General features: G+C 38.6%; 1 protein-coding gene across 1 annotated transcript in view; it reads left to right on the forward strand.

The window, feature by feature from the left end:
* The window catches only part of slc5a9 (solute carrier family 5 member 9), a 36,121-nt gene extending 21,959 nt beyond the window's left edge, over positions 1-14,162 (forward strand). Inside the window, exons 10-13 of the mRNA XM_070909614.1 lie at positions 9,505-9,655; positions 10,993-11,161; positions 12,613-12,828; positions 13,851-14,162. Coding sequence (XP_070765715.1) covers positions 9,505-9,655; positions 10,993-11,161; positions 12,613-12,828; positions 13,851-14,162 — 848 coding nt within the window. The remainder of the gene's footprint in view (positions 1-9,504; positions 9,656-10,992; positions 11,162-12,612; positions 12,829-13,850) is intronic.
* Positions 14,163-15,911: the final 1,749 nt, after the last annotated feature.

Here is a 15,911-nt window from a genome sequence, read left to right on the forward strand (position 1 = left end):
CAGATAAAAATTCAGAGTATGGACCTGGAGCGCGATAGACTATAACGAAGACTGGCTTTAGTGTTTTCCAGGTTGGGAGTGAGAGACTTAGAACAAGGCTTTCAAATGAGTTATAATCCAGTTTAGGTCTAGAGTTGATCAACAGGCTTGAGTCAAAGATGGCTGCAACTCCACCTCCTCGGCCGGTGCCTCGGGGGATGTGAGTATTAGTATGACTGGGCGGAGTGGATGCATTCAGGCTAACATATTCTTCATGGCACAGCCAGGTTTCTGTCAGACACAGTAGATCAATATGATTATCTGATATTAACTCGTTTATTAATACAGATGACAGAGATCTGATGTTTAACAGTCCACACTTAATTTTCCTATTGTTTTGGCCTATAGCAATGGTGGTGTTAATTTTTTAGCACCACCATTAAAGACTGTTATAAAAAAGTTCTTTATTCATGACCCCTCTCCTGTTCACTTTTGAATTAATTTAAGCGGTTGGGAGGCAGACACAGTCATTATGGGGTTTTGGGTGGGTAACTGCTCTAATGGAAGCGCAGAGAAGCGCGTAGGACTGCGACTCTGCCTCCTGTTCTGGACTCTGGATTGTAGTACAATATGCATATCACTGTAGAGTACTGTACATAGTAGTACATTGATTGTAAATTGAGTCATTAATGCACTTACATTATGAAATTGATGCTAACAGCATTACAAAATATGAACATGTTTTTATCAAAGGAGAATGTCACTGTTGCAGCAACTAAATTGAAGTACCTTTTGAACCATTTACATTCTCACCAATTTCTGTATAATTTCAGCAGATCAGTCCAACTTTGTAACGAATTTCCTAAATGTCAACTATAAATTGCTAATTACCGACAAATACCACTTCATAATTAAGAATCTAGTTACTAATTGCCCATTTAAAGTCTCATTCGTTGCTTGCTTATTGAGGCCTCCTAATAATGTCTTCGCACCACTCGACAAGTTGAGACGACATACACATATTCTAAGACAACAATACATTAACAAACAGGAACAGGAAAAAAAAGTAACTTTAACAAAAGTTTTTGAAATGAAAACAGCATTTGTGTTAATACTTTTATATCTTAAATAATGCTCTGATGTCTTTAAAAAGGCGTCCAACCACTCCATCACAGTGTCTTTTGGCCAACCAGTGGTTCCACTTGATTAATCTGAGGCTCATTTTCAGAGCAGTGGGCGTTTGTTTCCCTCGAAGGGGTAAATGTCATCCGTATAAGTGTGCCAGGCAGGTTGACTCGATAATGGATGTAACCATCTTGCGACAGTCTTTGATACGCTCTATTCAAAAACCGTTCTGAATGTTACCTCCACGAAATCCATTTAAAGGGTGGTTTTGAAGTTACAAAGGCTTTGGGCAATTTGACATGGATGCATACAACAAACTCACCATCTGTGTCCATCTCTTGTGTCCTTTGCTATTGTAAACTTCATTTATTTTTTTATTTTTATTTTTTACATCACAGCATCTTCTTTGCCAGTCCATGCCTTTGGAGCCATCTTACCAATGGCGTACCGCCTCATTCTGCCTTATGCATCATGGTGCGAATCATTGCACTTGTAAATGGGTAGAAAAAAAACATATACTTAGTCAGTCCCATACAGAACTTTTTCACAAAAACCATTACAGTTTCTAACAGCGCATTAGCTTCTATTTGTAATAAGAAATGTATTGCTATAATTGCTACGTTGCAAACATTACCTTACATGCTGTAGCTATGGTAATCAATACAATAATAATATATAATTATTTTGTGAGGTAAATGGGGTGCAACATTAAAATTTACTAGCTTCATTTATTTCAATAACAGAATGATAGCATGTAACGTTAATGTTAGATAGACACCCCATCCCCCAAAGCTGGTGCATAAGACAAGAGATGGACTGTTGGCTTGACAAAATAACATTAATTGTCCTATGTTTCTATGTAAACGTCTGGCTAGTCAAAAAGAATAGGGTTTTTGCTCATTAGTTATTGCAGTGGCTGTTTGGTAAGTTAAGAGGCAAAGCTTAGATATAATTACCAGGTGGTTTTACAATCATTGCAACTGGAATTAATAACATTTGTTAGAATTCTGCAATTACGAGGGGAATTTGTCAGGGGGAAAAAACATTCCAATTTACAAATAAATAAATATCAAGCAAGATGCTGTGGCATACCAGATGTCAAGATAAGAGGCATACAGTGGTATGCTGAGGCACACTCTTGTGCCATTGAGTGATATCAGGGGTGCCAGTTCCAGTGTGTTATCAAATGGGTTGAGAACCACTACATTAACGTAACACTAACAATAAACTAAAGAACAAACAGTGTTACTGTGATCCCTCAACACGAGTGATTTGACAGTTTCTGATTATTGCAGATAAGATAATAAAGAAAGGTTCTTAGTAGACAACCTTTAGTGTGAACTCACAACAATTCAAATCAATTAAGTAGGCCTCATCATTTAAAATGGGGCAACAATGTTGGTGTACAAGCTATAAACATCCCAGAGGTTTACATCAATCAGACTATTGTGCTGTGTACCAATTATACAATTTTGAATTTGGTTCACTCTTTTATACACCCAACCAATCTCTATTGTATCTGAGATACTGACAGCATTTATCAAAGGTGGAAAAAAAATACAAATTTGCATACAAATGTTAATATGCATCTAAAATGACTGCAATGTCACATATAAATAATATTGACAAGAAACATCAGGACGTGTTACTGTCCATAAACAAATCACAGTACTGTATAAGGGATGCTACAAGTTCGTGCAGTGAACAAATCCAGCTGAAGCCATCATGATGAACTGGATGACTATTTTTTTATTTTAAGAAGAAGAAGAAGAAAAAACCCCAAAAGAATAGGTTCATTACATGAACGTGACAAAGCAGTTGGCAAAGGAATGCAATGACACTTCTGGAAAATTTGCACTTTGGAGAACTTACCGGTTATGTAATAACAACGTAGACACCAAAAGTATCCATCTTTCTCTGGGAGATTGCTTGCTCCGGTAACCAATGCTAACACTATAGCATACAGAACTGAGAACTGAGAACTGAATGTCAAACTATTAATGACACACGGCTCCACCTGGCATTATTGTTCAGTACAGCCGTGTGTCATTAAAAATAGCTTGACATTGAGTTACAGAATTGCTACAAGTTCTCCTTTTATCATTTTTGGGATACTGTAAGCTGTGATACTTATGATGTATGTATGTAGCATTGGTTACCTGACAAAACAATGTACCGGAGAAAGATGGATGGTTTTGGTGTCTACATGTCATCACATAACTAGTAAGTTATACAAAAGGCAAATTTCCCAGACAGTGTATTTCTTAAACATGGCAAAAATACATTGCTAATGTTTTAAGAACTTGTAGTTCAAAGGCAGCAGCACCTTCATCTTCCGCAAGTCCTGTATCTCCGCCTTTATCTTTGGGTTTTTGTCCAGAAAGGCCTTGCATGTTCTGGCGAATCTTGAATCTTGGAATACTGGCCTGGTGTCCTCATCTACCACGACAAACACTTCAGCAGTTATCGCAGTCAGTTTAATTGTGTCTTTGGTCTTGTACTCTTGTGCCACAAAACAACAGTATGTTCACTGATGGCCAGCTGAAGCAAGATATGAGTGTAGTTAGTCTCACAACTGGTTTGAGCACAGCCTGAGCGATAAGTTAAAGCCTCTGTGTCTTGTATGTATAACCCCTTTGCTCCACCTGGCACGCAATGTACATGTACAGTTATTGTACATCATATGGCGGTGCATGGCGATCCCTACATGCTACACTTAAATGTGCATAGAACAAGACTGAGATTATTGCAACATAACAACTCAACTCAAGGACGTTGGTTTTCAAGCACAATTTGAAGAACATTACCACAGAAATATGGAACTCATCTACCACACACACACACACACACAGTGAAAAAAATGTATGTCTGCGCTGCACACTACACTACATTTCTTTCTTAGTACATTAAAATGTGGTGATAGTGACTGAATCCCCAATACATTATTGATCAGTACTATTTTGTCCTTGAGTAGTTGGTCTAGACATTTAGGCTAAATGTAATTAAGTATTACCAAAACATGTTATGGAGCTCAGCACAGTGGACAATGTCAGGTAAAAGAAATGTAATTTGTTAAAACCAAAAACTCACCACCTATGTCATCAATTGATCCATGGAATACAGCATTCTTCTTTTTGTGATTGGAGCCATTGTCAGACTAAACTGTAACATTATAACAAACAATCAAAAGGAAAATTGTATTAACAGTACACATATATGTGTTATACATGGACACACACTAGCTACATCCAACAACCATAATAAAAAAACACTATAAGTATTGACTGCCATATAGTCTAATATAACATCACGTATCAGTACAATGTGCCTGCGGCTGGGCAATATGTCTGAAAAGTGATTTTATTTTTGGAACCAATGGCAATAATAGAGACAATGTTTCTCTATACTACATATCCCCAATGGTGTACATTTTTGGAACTACATGTGAGCTACAAGTGGGTTGAGTGGTGACATGCAGGGAACTAGAGAAAAGGACAGAAAGGGAGAGGATGTTTAGCGTGGATTTTTAAATGTTAAATGACTTAAATATCTCCATGTTCACGTTTTCATATCATCATTGAAATGTCCATCTATTACCCAACCACGTGCCTCACACTTTTTACTTCACAAGCTTGCATGTTGTTTGAATTTTTAAGTTAACATTACCACACTTATCTTGACAAACTGCTGCACATGAAAAATATCACAATATTAAAAGCAGTGTCAAATCAGTTATCCGTGGAATCAAATTTCACAAAAGAAACACTAGCCAGCCAAGAATTGCGCCTTCTACATAGTCTACGCAAGGCACGCATACATTAAGCTAATGCCAGTCAAGTTACAAGCGAGAAACAATCCTACCCTTACCCTTTGCGTTGTTGTGTGCATGGCCGATGTATGAGTATGGAACGATGTTAAGAATGTCAAAATGCTAGGTTAGCTAACGTTAGCTTCACCAAGTAACCAAGTTACTAGTAACTGTGTTACTCACTGTTTATGCCAACACACCATGAAATATCGCTACATTGTCATAACACTTTGTTACAATGCAATTGCCAATATTTTAAACAACTAACGTCAGTTATAAATGGGATTGGGCAAAACTAAGAAGAGCTTTAAGTTAGCTAGGTAATGGCTGTTAAGTTACATGTTAAAACTAACTAAATTTAGTTTTTTAGCACATGCCATGACATTGGCAACGTTTTTAAAAAGCGTTATTCAAAACTTCTCAAACGTGACGTTCAAGAAACATACTTACTATAATGTTATTCTTGGTACTTTCAAGCCAGGCACATTGCTGATGGGATTTCCGTCAAGTGAGTCGTCGTTGAGTGAAGGTGGTTGAGGCAACCTCTGCTTGGATGTTGATGCCTGAGCATAAACAAGAGCATGCAAGATTTAGTAGCCCCACCTAGTGGAAAAGTCACGCCACGCCACTGGTAACCATACCAAGTAGAAACACTATATTACACATCATATATTATCATAAAAGTTTACTGCACTGTTTTTTGTTTTTGTCTTTTTTTAATTAAAGGGAAAGTCACCTCTAATTATATTATAACACATTCATATTGTCTTCAAAGGCTTAACATATTAGTGAAAATTCAGACTGCCTTCCCAGAGAAAGTGAAAAAAAGATTTTCCAGATTAATTCTTTATTTCATATAAGATTCAACTAACTTGTGCTCTTTGAAATATCAATTTTAAGTGGCTCTTTATTCGTAAATCCGCACGTTTCAACCAATAAGATAACCTTGTGGGCAGGACGTGCTGTCATCACAGCACATGACTACAACAGGTACAGAACGACGGAGATACTACTGGATAATACTCCATTTCTTTTGTCCGACTACCCATGTTTACAGTCAGACAATAGATCCATGACCCTGTGTGTGTAGTTTGTTTAGTAAATAAATGGTAATGGTCAGAACACATACATACATAGATTATTGTAACAGAATTTCTGTCTATTTTCTATTCTTATGTCAGTCTCTCTCCCTATCACATAGCCGAAAACAATTCTCGAGTTCTGAAACTTGTAAACTGTAACGAAATATAAAAACTAAATAGGGCTGTATTTCATAATAAAAAAACGAAATAAAAACAAACTACTGAAAACTAAACTGAAGCTAACTAAATTGGACATGAAATTCAAAAATAATATAGAAATAACAATTAGGCTAATTGAAGAGAGAAAACTATTATAACATGTGTTTGTGTGTTCGAATATATGCATGCTTTATGTCTAACGATCTCCAAATCAAGGATGTAACATAAATGTACATGAAATTCAAGAAAAATAATTCCAAAATATTTACAAAAATAAGGGATATGCATAAAGAGAGAAAAAGAAAGAAAAAAGTCATTATTCTTATTTTGCTTCAGCGCCATTTCTTTGGGCAGTGTCAGGCAAGAGGTTTAATCTTTTGCGTTTTCCATTTTGACAAAGTATGAATACAACTCTAAAGTCCATGTGAACGAGCAGATAGTAAACATGTTGTCCCCCTCCAATGATGTAGTGCTACTTTTGGGTTAGTCAATGGCAACACAACTTTCTGCCACCTTGTGGCAGCACATGATAATGCAGCGAACGAACATACCGAATCATAGTCCCCCTACCATCGACCATTGTTCGCCACCCGATGAAATTGGAGGGGGAACAATGGTAGATGCAACAGCTTCCCTCATTATCATACCATGGACAAGAACATGGTCAACCAAGGCTCCACAAATTTCATTAGAGATAAACGTTGTTGCCCTTAATCTTCCTCATCCTTGTCCCTACCTACTCTCATTCACACTTTCTCTTCTTCTAGCGCTCTCCTCATTGTTGGCATCCATTGTTCTAAAACATGTCACCTCCCCTTTATGTATCTGATTGTTGGTTGAACATTAAAGCTTGATCATGTTTACATCTTGAGGACTGTGTTTTCAACATGAAAACATGATGTTACTGCTTTATAGATAGACTTGTGTTTAGGGTTTTGCAAAAGTGGCTCAACAAAGCTACCATTTGTCTGAAAACAGGTGAATAATGCTTTTACATTGGTCTAAAGAGTCTATGTGTTGGCAGCTAATGTAATGGTTTGGGGTGTTTGGTTCATACATACAGTGTAAGCGATTGTGAAAAACTGTACCGTAACTGCTTACTAGGAAATTATATGGGTAAATGTTGGGATAATTTTTAAGAACTTTTAAAGAAGTTACTTGCTAATTATTACCTACTTACCAGGAAACTGCAGACCTGGGAATAAAGCCTTTGTGTTAGCTACCTCATAGCTATCAATTAACTTTGTATTACTTTCCTGGCAATATAGAAGAAATTACCAGCTATTTATTACCTGCCTATTGGGAAATAGTGACAATATAATTATTAAATAATGTTGGGGTCATTTTTGATAAATTATGGGGTAAATATTGGGGTAATATGGGTGTAATTCCTAAGAAACATGTTACTTGCTAATTACCACCTACTTACCATGAAATTTGCGGACCTGTAAAATGAAGCATTGCCGTTAATTTCACCACCCAAAATTAAATGGTGGGAGTTTAGGTCAGGTAAAAATGAAATTAGCCTTCCAATGAATGCTTCATGATCCCAATTTGGTGCATAGAGATTCACAAGATCAACAGCGACATTACTGAGGGAACCTGAAACTATGACAAAACAGCCTGAGGGCTATGACATTAGTTGGGCTAAGTTGGGTTAAAATTTAACAACAGCTTCAATCTTGGTGATTTTTTCAAAGTTGTTACAGTTGACAGACAGTTGTTAAAAGATGTAATTTGTTGTCCCAGAGAGTCAACTGCTTCAGGGATTCTGTTGATTGCTCTATCAGGATAGCCATGTCAGCTTTGAAGCTATCACGCTGTTTACTGAGTAGAGACTCAAGGTCGTTCTTGGTGACTGGGTCAGTGTTGCGCCTGCTGTCGGTGGGTAATCGTCCGTCGCTGGCCGAGATGGTGTTGGCCATCGTAGCTAGCTTAGCCAAGATGCGCGAAGCATGAGTTGTTGTTGTCTGCTGTTTCTGCTCTGAGTTGCTAATTACACTGCCGCACTTTTATATTTAAATGCAAAAATGTGAATCGGTCAAAGAGTGCTGATAATTTGTTAGATTTAGAAGGTATATGAAAAGGTTAACGGAGCCCCCACTCACATGTCTGCTCACTACATCATCAAACCAAAAGTCCAAACAATACATTTTTAACCTTTATTTTTTCAGGGAAGTTTCACTGAGAGCCAAGCTTTCTTTTGCAGGAATGCTCTGAACACACTCACACAGTTTCACATATTCACACCTCAGTGGTGGTAACTTTCCAGTCACAAGCCCACTTCTCTAACCTTAAGGCCACCACTGCCCAAATAAGGGTGCACAGTTACCATTGTAAGTAGGGATGTTAATAATTAGCCATTTAAATTTTGACCAATTAATACTTCAGTAAACAGTAAAAAATATTATTAATAGACACTCAGCAAGGCACTCTATCTGCGTTCCCCGGACATTGGCACCTTCTGAGCGGCTATTCTCCGCTGCAGGTCTCACAATCAACAGACTGCGCACCAGACTAACCCCACTGCTTGTCGACACATTGCTATTTCTAAATAAACTGAGTAGCTGTCCGCGAGTCAGGACTGAGGTTGGCCTGCCCTGTTTATTTTATTTTTAAATGCGACTACAGGTTTCCGTTTTGTTAACCTGTCTGCTGTTTTTGATTATTAATTAGCCTATTACAAAGTCTGGCTACTATTTGCTTAGTTATTTATTTTATTCAGTGATACATAATATTTTTTCCTACATGGGATATTTAGAGAGAGAGATGTTCTCTACAGCCGTCTAGGCACTGGAGGATTCAGTGTCTGTCAGTTGTTGTTTGTGTTTCTATTGCACAAAAATAAACCCTTATGAAAAAAAACCCATTTGCTGTAAGTGTATTGGTAATTTTTAATGGGTCACAGACATTTGTTCATTCTACATAGTACATTTTAATCTTGTCGGTTACAGGTTAATGATCTGTTAACGAGGGTCAGCTATCGGTCAGAAAAGAAAAACTAAATTAGCATCTGTAATTGTAAGCATTGTTTTTTTTAAGTCCTCCCACATAACAAAAAAGAATACAAATATTGGCATCTGCATATTGTCCCTTAAAATTAAATGTTTGACAAACATTCACACATGGACAACAAACCGTGATTGAGTGTATAGATCAGTCAAACCATTATTAACTTTTGTTTGTTGTGCTTTTATTTGCTTCTGTTGTTTTTCCCTGTGTAAATTGATTATTTATAATATAATAATATAATATAAAATATTTTTAGAACCCTAGATAGTAGTATGTAAACATCAAAATTATTCACCTGATAGTTTACCAAGTCCGTGCCATCTTTTTGATCCTCTGCAGGTCTTCGTGGTCTGATGCTAGCAGTTATGTTAGCTGCTCTGATGTCATCTCTGACCTCCATCTTTAACAGCAGCTCCACTCTGTTTACACTGGACCTCTACCACAGAGCCAGGCCCAAAGCTTCAGAGAAGGAACTCATGATTGTTGGAAGGTAGGGGTGTAACGATGAACTGATACATATCGGAAAACCAATACAAGAGTCACAGATTCTGCTACATAAATACAAAACCAAGGATCCAACCCAAATCTTGCAAAAAAATAAAATACAAATGTTGAAGAATTGTCCAAAGAACTCTATCTATCTATCTATCTATCTATCTATCTATCTATCTATCTCTGCACTGCTGTGCCTGTAGCCTTTGTGTGTGTGTTGGTGTGTGCCACCTGCCCCTCTGCAGCTGGCTTGCTACTTTTCCCAATCATATACCTGCTTCAAACCATCCACAACACTTTTCCACAATTTTTCAAGAAATGTTGGTTCCACTGTGTTCACTGCTGCTTGACAACTTTTCCTTATTTTCTGTCATATACATAGTGTTACAATGTTGTATATTCCTATTAAATGTTACCAAAGTTGCCAAATAATGAGGAAAATGTAAAAGTAATCCCTGTGAACCAAAAGCTCAGTCTTCAGACTGCTCAGAGTGCTCTGTTCGCATGTCTACTTCCGTGAGACCTATTATGTAATCATCCCGGATTTCCTCAGAAGATCATCTGCTACAGGGCACAGAAGTGACAGCATGCCCACGAAGAAGAAGAAAAAAGAAATAAAAGCACACCCACAAAGTGGAGGGAAGTGCTCATCCACCTGCTCAGCCTGTCTGAGTTATTCCGCGACACTCCAGCTTGGATCCAAGGGTCTTACTGCGCTCCTCATGTGAATAGACAGGCAGACAGGCACTCTGCGAGTAAACGCCAGGCGGTAAAAATTACCTTGGAGTGAGCAAGGATGTCCTATGTGTGCTAATCACTAGAAATTCAATGACATTTGATTCGGAATTTATCATAAGTAAAACAATTTTTCTTTCTGCAGGCATTACAATCCCAACAGACCACTCACACCGGAATGGACAATTCACATATTTCTGAATGTAACAATGGTGCAATCCAGTATAATCTGTTTATCTTCATTTCTTTCTTTCTGTGAATTTGTAAATTTGTAAATGTATGAATTATAGTTGTTTTTAACAGTCTTCATTGTTTTTATCTATTATATCTTGTTTTTCTACTTATGTATCTATTGCACTACACTATCCTGTATGCTGCTGGAACAATGCCAATTTCCCTGTTGAAGGATTAATAAAGGATTATTTTATCTCTTATCCTTATAAAGAAATCCAGAAATCTAAAATCCAAAAATTTGTTTTCAAACAAACTCTTGGTTGAATAGTTTCAGTTGTCATTTGACATTAGATGCATCTTTCTGAAACTTTCCTCTCTTTTTCACGTCACCCAAAGCTGACATAATAATATTGTGTGTATTTTCAGGGTTTTCATTCTGGTCTTGGTGTGTGTTAGTCTGTTGTGGATTCCAATCATCCAAACAGCCAATAGTGGACAGCTGTTTGATTATATCCAGTCAGTGACCAGCTTTTTGGCTCCACCCATTACCGCTGTATTCCTGATGGCTATCTTCTGGCCACGTGCCAATGAGCAAGTAGGTCTGACACACTCACACTCACACACACAAACACAAATCGTCTTACATGGCACTTTACCCACAAGATCAAATGTCTTTCTGTCCCTTTGTGAGGAGAGTGCATGTTTGCAGACTATTAGTCAACATCAAATTACTTACCCACACTTTCACGTTTGAGGTAGTCTTGCATAGCCAGACCTATCTCCACACTTCGTTTTAGTGTGTACAAAAGTACAGGCTTTGCTTTTGGGGGGCTGTCATGCCGCTGTGTGTGCACCCTATGCCTGTGTGAAAAGACAGTGAAAATTATCTGTTGATAGTCATATTGACACCTTACCAGCAACATTACACACATTTCCCTACAGTTCCAATGTCTGTCTCTGTAGAATATGTCACAGGCATGAAAATTTTTTACTCAACACTTACAATTGAGCACATGCGCTTTAACCCTATTCTGTCTAAACTAAATTACTAACTAAAACAAAAACATTAAATTTAGAGTGAAATTAAATGAAACATTCTATTATTGATGGCCATAATCAAAGGCAGAGTCAATGTAGAAAGACAGGGCTGGCAGCAGCAGCGTCGCAGTAGCAATGCTGTCTGTGTGGAAACCAGCCGCAGCAGTTCAGCAAGGTAGACGTCACGCACAGGTAGAGGTAGGATGTGTGGCCCGTCTGTAATATGCGATAAAGAGCAGAACGAAAGTCAGATGTCTGGTGCAGAAGGCAAATAGCTAGTCGCTTGAAACGGATCATTATCCATTGTTTGGAAATATTTCAGATTGAATGCAAGTGATGTTAAGGAAGAACAAATCATATGCAAAGAGTGCAAAACACCACAAACTGCAGTACAATGAAAGCATGAATATAACATTGCTTACGTTACCTCACTGAATCCCTGTCCTTGTCCAGCATCTGATCCATAACAGCCACGCTGTATAGCGCGTCACCGTAAAAAGTTTTGGTACAATTTTATTTATATTTTGCTTCCAGGAGATGCACTGTGAGTAGAGACCAGTCTTATTTTGATGCAAAGATTTGTACATTAGCAGGAATGTAGCACAACATGGAAGTGAAAGAAGTGTTCTGTTTAATTTGAATGTGATATTATGTGAAATATTTTGATTATTTTTTATCTCAATATTGATCAAAATAATCGTGATTATCATTTTGGCCATAATAGTGCATCAGAAACCTGTAGAAAAAAACGTGTAATTACATATTTGAGGAGGGAGGTGCATGTCAGTTGTGCTGTAAGGCCTTAACGTGCAACTATAAATCAAGCTTAACAAAAAGTATTAAGGTAGTAAGTAATTTTTGTAAGTAATTTTGACACTGGGCACCTCTGCGAGACAGGGCCACAAGATTAAACATGAAGAACCCTAAGGCCCTTTTCATTTCAATGTTGCCTTTTTTGCCAGTTCAATATGACTCTGCAACCAATATTTTTGTGTGTGTGTGTCCCAGGGTGCATTCTGGGGTCTGATGACTGGACTAGTGGTGGGACTGATCCGCATGGTTCTTGAGTTCTCCTATATAACTCCTTCCTGTGGCCAGCCTGATCATCGGCCTGCTATCCTGGCTGATGTCCACTACCTGTACTTTGCTCTTTTCCTGTTGGCTCTCACCTGCTTTGTCATTGTTGCTGTCAGCTTGGCCACTGCCCCAATACCTAAAGAACATGTAAGGAACATGTCATACATTCATTGCATCTATGTTCTCATCTTTAAAATGAGAAATAGAAGTACAGAGACTGGACAAAAAAAAACTCTGTCTGACATTTACAATTAATATACTGTCATGTTTCCAATACTGTACCACACCTGAACTTAAGTGAAGGCCGTAGGTAGCTGTACCTTCTCAGAGGCAGAGCAGAACCTTGCAAGTACTTTACTCTTACTGCCAAATATAAATAGTATATTCAGTATTCAGTTCTCCAATCCAAGCAGCGTCAGTCAAAGGCTGCTACTTTGTGACCTTCGTGAAGGAAACTTTATTGACTATTACCAAAACTATTGTCAGAAGTACAGCCAAACTCCAACACAAACGCCTGTCTTCTGCTCTCATTAACAATCACAACATCTGATGCTATTAGCTATAAGGTTTGAACATTACAGTTAGTATAATACAGTTTTAATACTGAGCATTTTGCATTCTCACAAAAAACAGAGCATGACATTCATATTAGTCATATTCGATAATTCAGTGCCAATGTTCAGTTGTACTACAAGAAAACATCGGCGAGTCTGTTCCAATGTTACACCTCAACACAATTTGTGACAGGTGTACACTTATAACATCCAGTAATCAGGGTCCACATATAGCCCTTTTCCACTGCAGAAACTTAGCAACCCATAACCTGGTGCTTCCCTGTACCTGAACTTTGGTACGTGGAACTTCTTTGCATTTCTGCTGTATGTTACAAACCAGGACGTTTGATTTCAGTCTTTAAAAAGACAGGGGGATCATCATCATTTTCAAGTGCCATTTGGTAGGCAAGTGAAGTAAGCGGTTGTCCCCACAGCTGGTGGAGAACAATAGAAACAAAAGCCGAATCTGTGACAATGGCTACACATTACATTCCAGCAGTGGAAAAGGGCTAGTCCACATTCAAAGGTGAACTTTGTACTACATGTCCTCGATTGGAGTGTCAAGCAAAAACATTAACACAGACATATGTGCTGGATCTCTTTCTCTCTGTCCAGCTATACCGGTTGACTTGGTGGTCCAGATATAGCCAGGCCCCTCGGATCGATCTCACAGGTCCCCGGATGATCTCTGACCCAGTGAACTCTGACCTCAGCCCTGACTCTAACCGCTTACCAGATTCATGGTGGCAGAGAGCTGCTCTATGGCTGTGTGGTCTGACTGGTCCGAGCTCTGGCCCTGTATCTCCAGTGATTGAAAACAGTGAACTGAATTCCCTACGGGAGAAGCCACAATGGAGAAGAGTCTGCAATGTTAATGCCCTGCTACTACTGGCTGTTAATGTGTTTCTCTGGGGGTACTTGGCCTAATGTGCAGTTTTCATGAACTCCTGAACCAGTTGTTCTCAGTAAGGTTGACCTGAATACTGATGTACTACACTGGCATTTGGTCTTTTGTTGAAAATGTTTGATGAAATGAAAGGCTTGGTCCAGTGGCTAAACCAGCTGCTGTGCTGGATCTGCATTATATGCAACAACACACTGTGAATTTGTAAAAAAAAAATGTCATCACTGTTTAAACATTCTTTAAAAAAGCTTTACCTGAGTGACAGTGATGCAGTTATACTTATAGGCAATAAATGGAAAGTTATGGAAAGTAAGTTGCGCTGAAGATATTTCATTGCCACTCATAATCCATATTGTGCTCATTGTCAAAGTAATGCACTTTTTTGTGCCCCCTCAAGTAAAATGGTGGATCATACTGAGAAGTTCACTACATCCAGCATCTACAGTTAGCAGTAGTTAACAATTATTTTAGCAACAAGTAAAGCCATCTGTCCATCAAGAAACTACCTACTACCTACCTACTTTCCTTCACAACAGAAAAAGGACTTTCTGTGAGACATACTGAACAACCTGAGTAGCAGTAAAGAGTAATCCTGAGCAGAACAGCTGAATAACTCAGACAGGCCGAGCGGGTGAATGAGGGAGTCCCTTTACTTCATGGGCATGCTTTTTTTAATTTTTTCTTCTTCTTCATGGGCCACTGCTGTACCCTGAGTAGATGACCATCTGTTCTGTCTTATGTAATACATACACAGAAGTAGACCGGAAAAGTGAACCGAGTGTTCTGAGCTTTTGGCTCACAGGGTTTACTTTTATGTCATGTCTCGTCATTTACATTAAGTTACCGTTTTTGTCTTGTTTAGTTATGTTGTCTTGTCATTTCCTGTTTTATTTTGTAGTAACTGTGTTCCCTCTCGTTTCAGACCACTTGTCTTCCTGCCCTCGTGTTTCCCGCCTTTGTGATTGTCAGCCCCGCCCTGATTGTTTCCACCTGTGTTTCACTCACCTCTTGTTTAAATAGTCTGCGTCTCCCTTTGTCGTGTGCCAGTTCGTCTTGTCCTTCATGTCATGTTTAGCAGGTCTAAGTCCGCATCTTGTTACTCAGTGAGTTCCTGTGTGAGTTTGATTCAGTGTTCTTGTTAATTTTTTCTGTCTAGATTTTCCCTGTTTTAGTCCTCCCCTCGTAGGAGTGATTTTCTGTTGATTACTTTGTTAGTTTAAGCTCCTTTGTTTTCTCGTATTTTTGTATTAGCGTTTTCCTCCGTTTTTAGGAGTGATTTTGATTTATTACTTTGTAGAGATTTCTTGCTTGGTCAAGCTTATTTTGTTATCAATAAAGACTTTTGTTGTACTTTGTTTGAGTCGAGCGTTTGGGTTCATTTTTTGCCTTGCCCAGTCGTGACAGAACGAACTGGCCAATCATGAACCCAGCCGACTCTAGTCAGCTTAAAGAACAGGTTCTAGCATCAACTAGCATCAGACAGCATGAGGAGCAGGTGGCTGCCATAAGTCGTGGTGTTACTGATCTGTCCACGTGTCAGGAGGATTTTAAGATTTCAGTTATCACGCAGGTTAATTGCTTAGCTCAGCAGATGCAGGATATGCTCACTCACCTGCGAGAAGCTCCTCATAGTTCGAGCCCGACCACATCTACCGAACGCTTGAGTGTTTCTGCTCCTGTTTTGCCGGTCATCTCTGCCATGCCTCCCCATCTTGCTGCACCTGAAAGATTCACGGGTGAGTCTGTTCTGAGCAGGCCCTTCCTGGTCCAGT

The sequence above is a fragment of the Enoplosus armatus genome, chromosome 7 (genome assembly GCF_043641665.1).
Source record: "Enoplosus armatus isolate fEnoArm2 chromosome 7, fEnoArm2.hap1, whole genome shotgun sequence".
NCBI lineage: Eukaryota > Metazoa > Chordata > Actinopteri > Centrarchiformes > Enoplosidae > Enoplosus > Enoplosus armatus.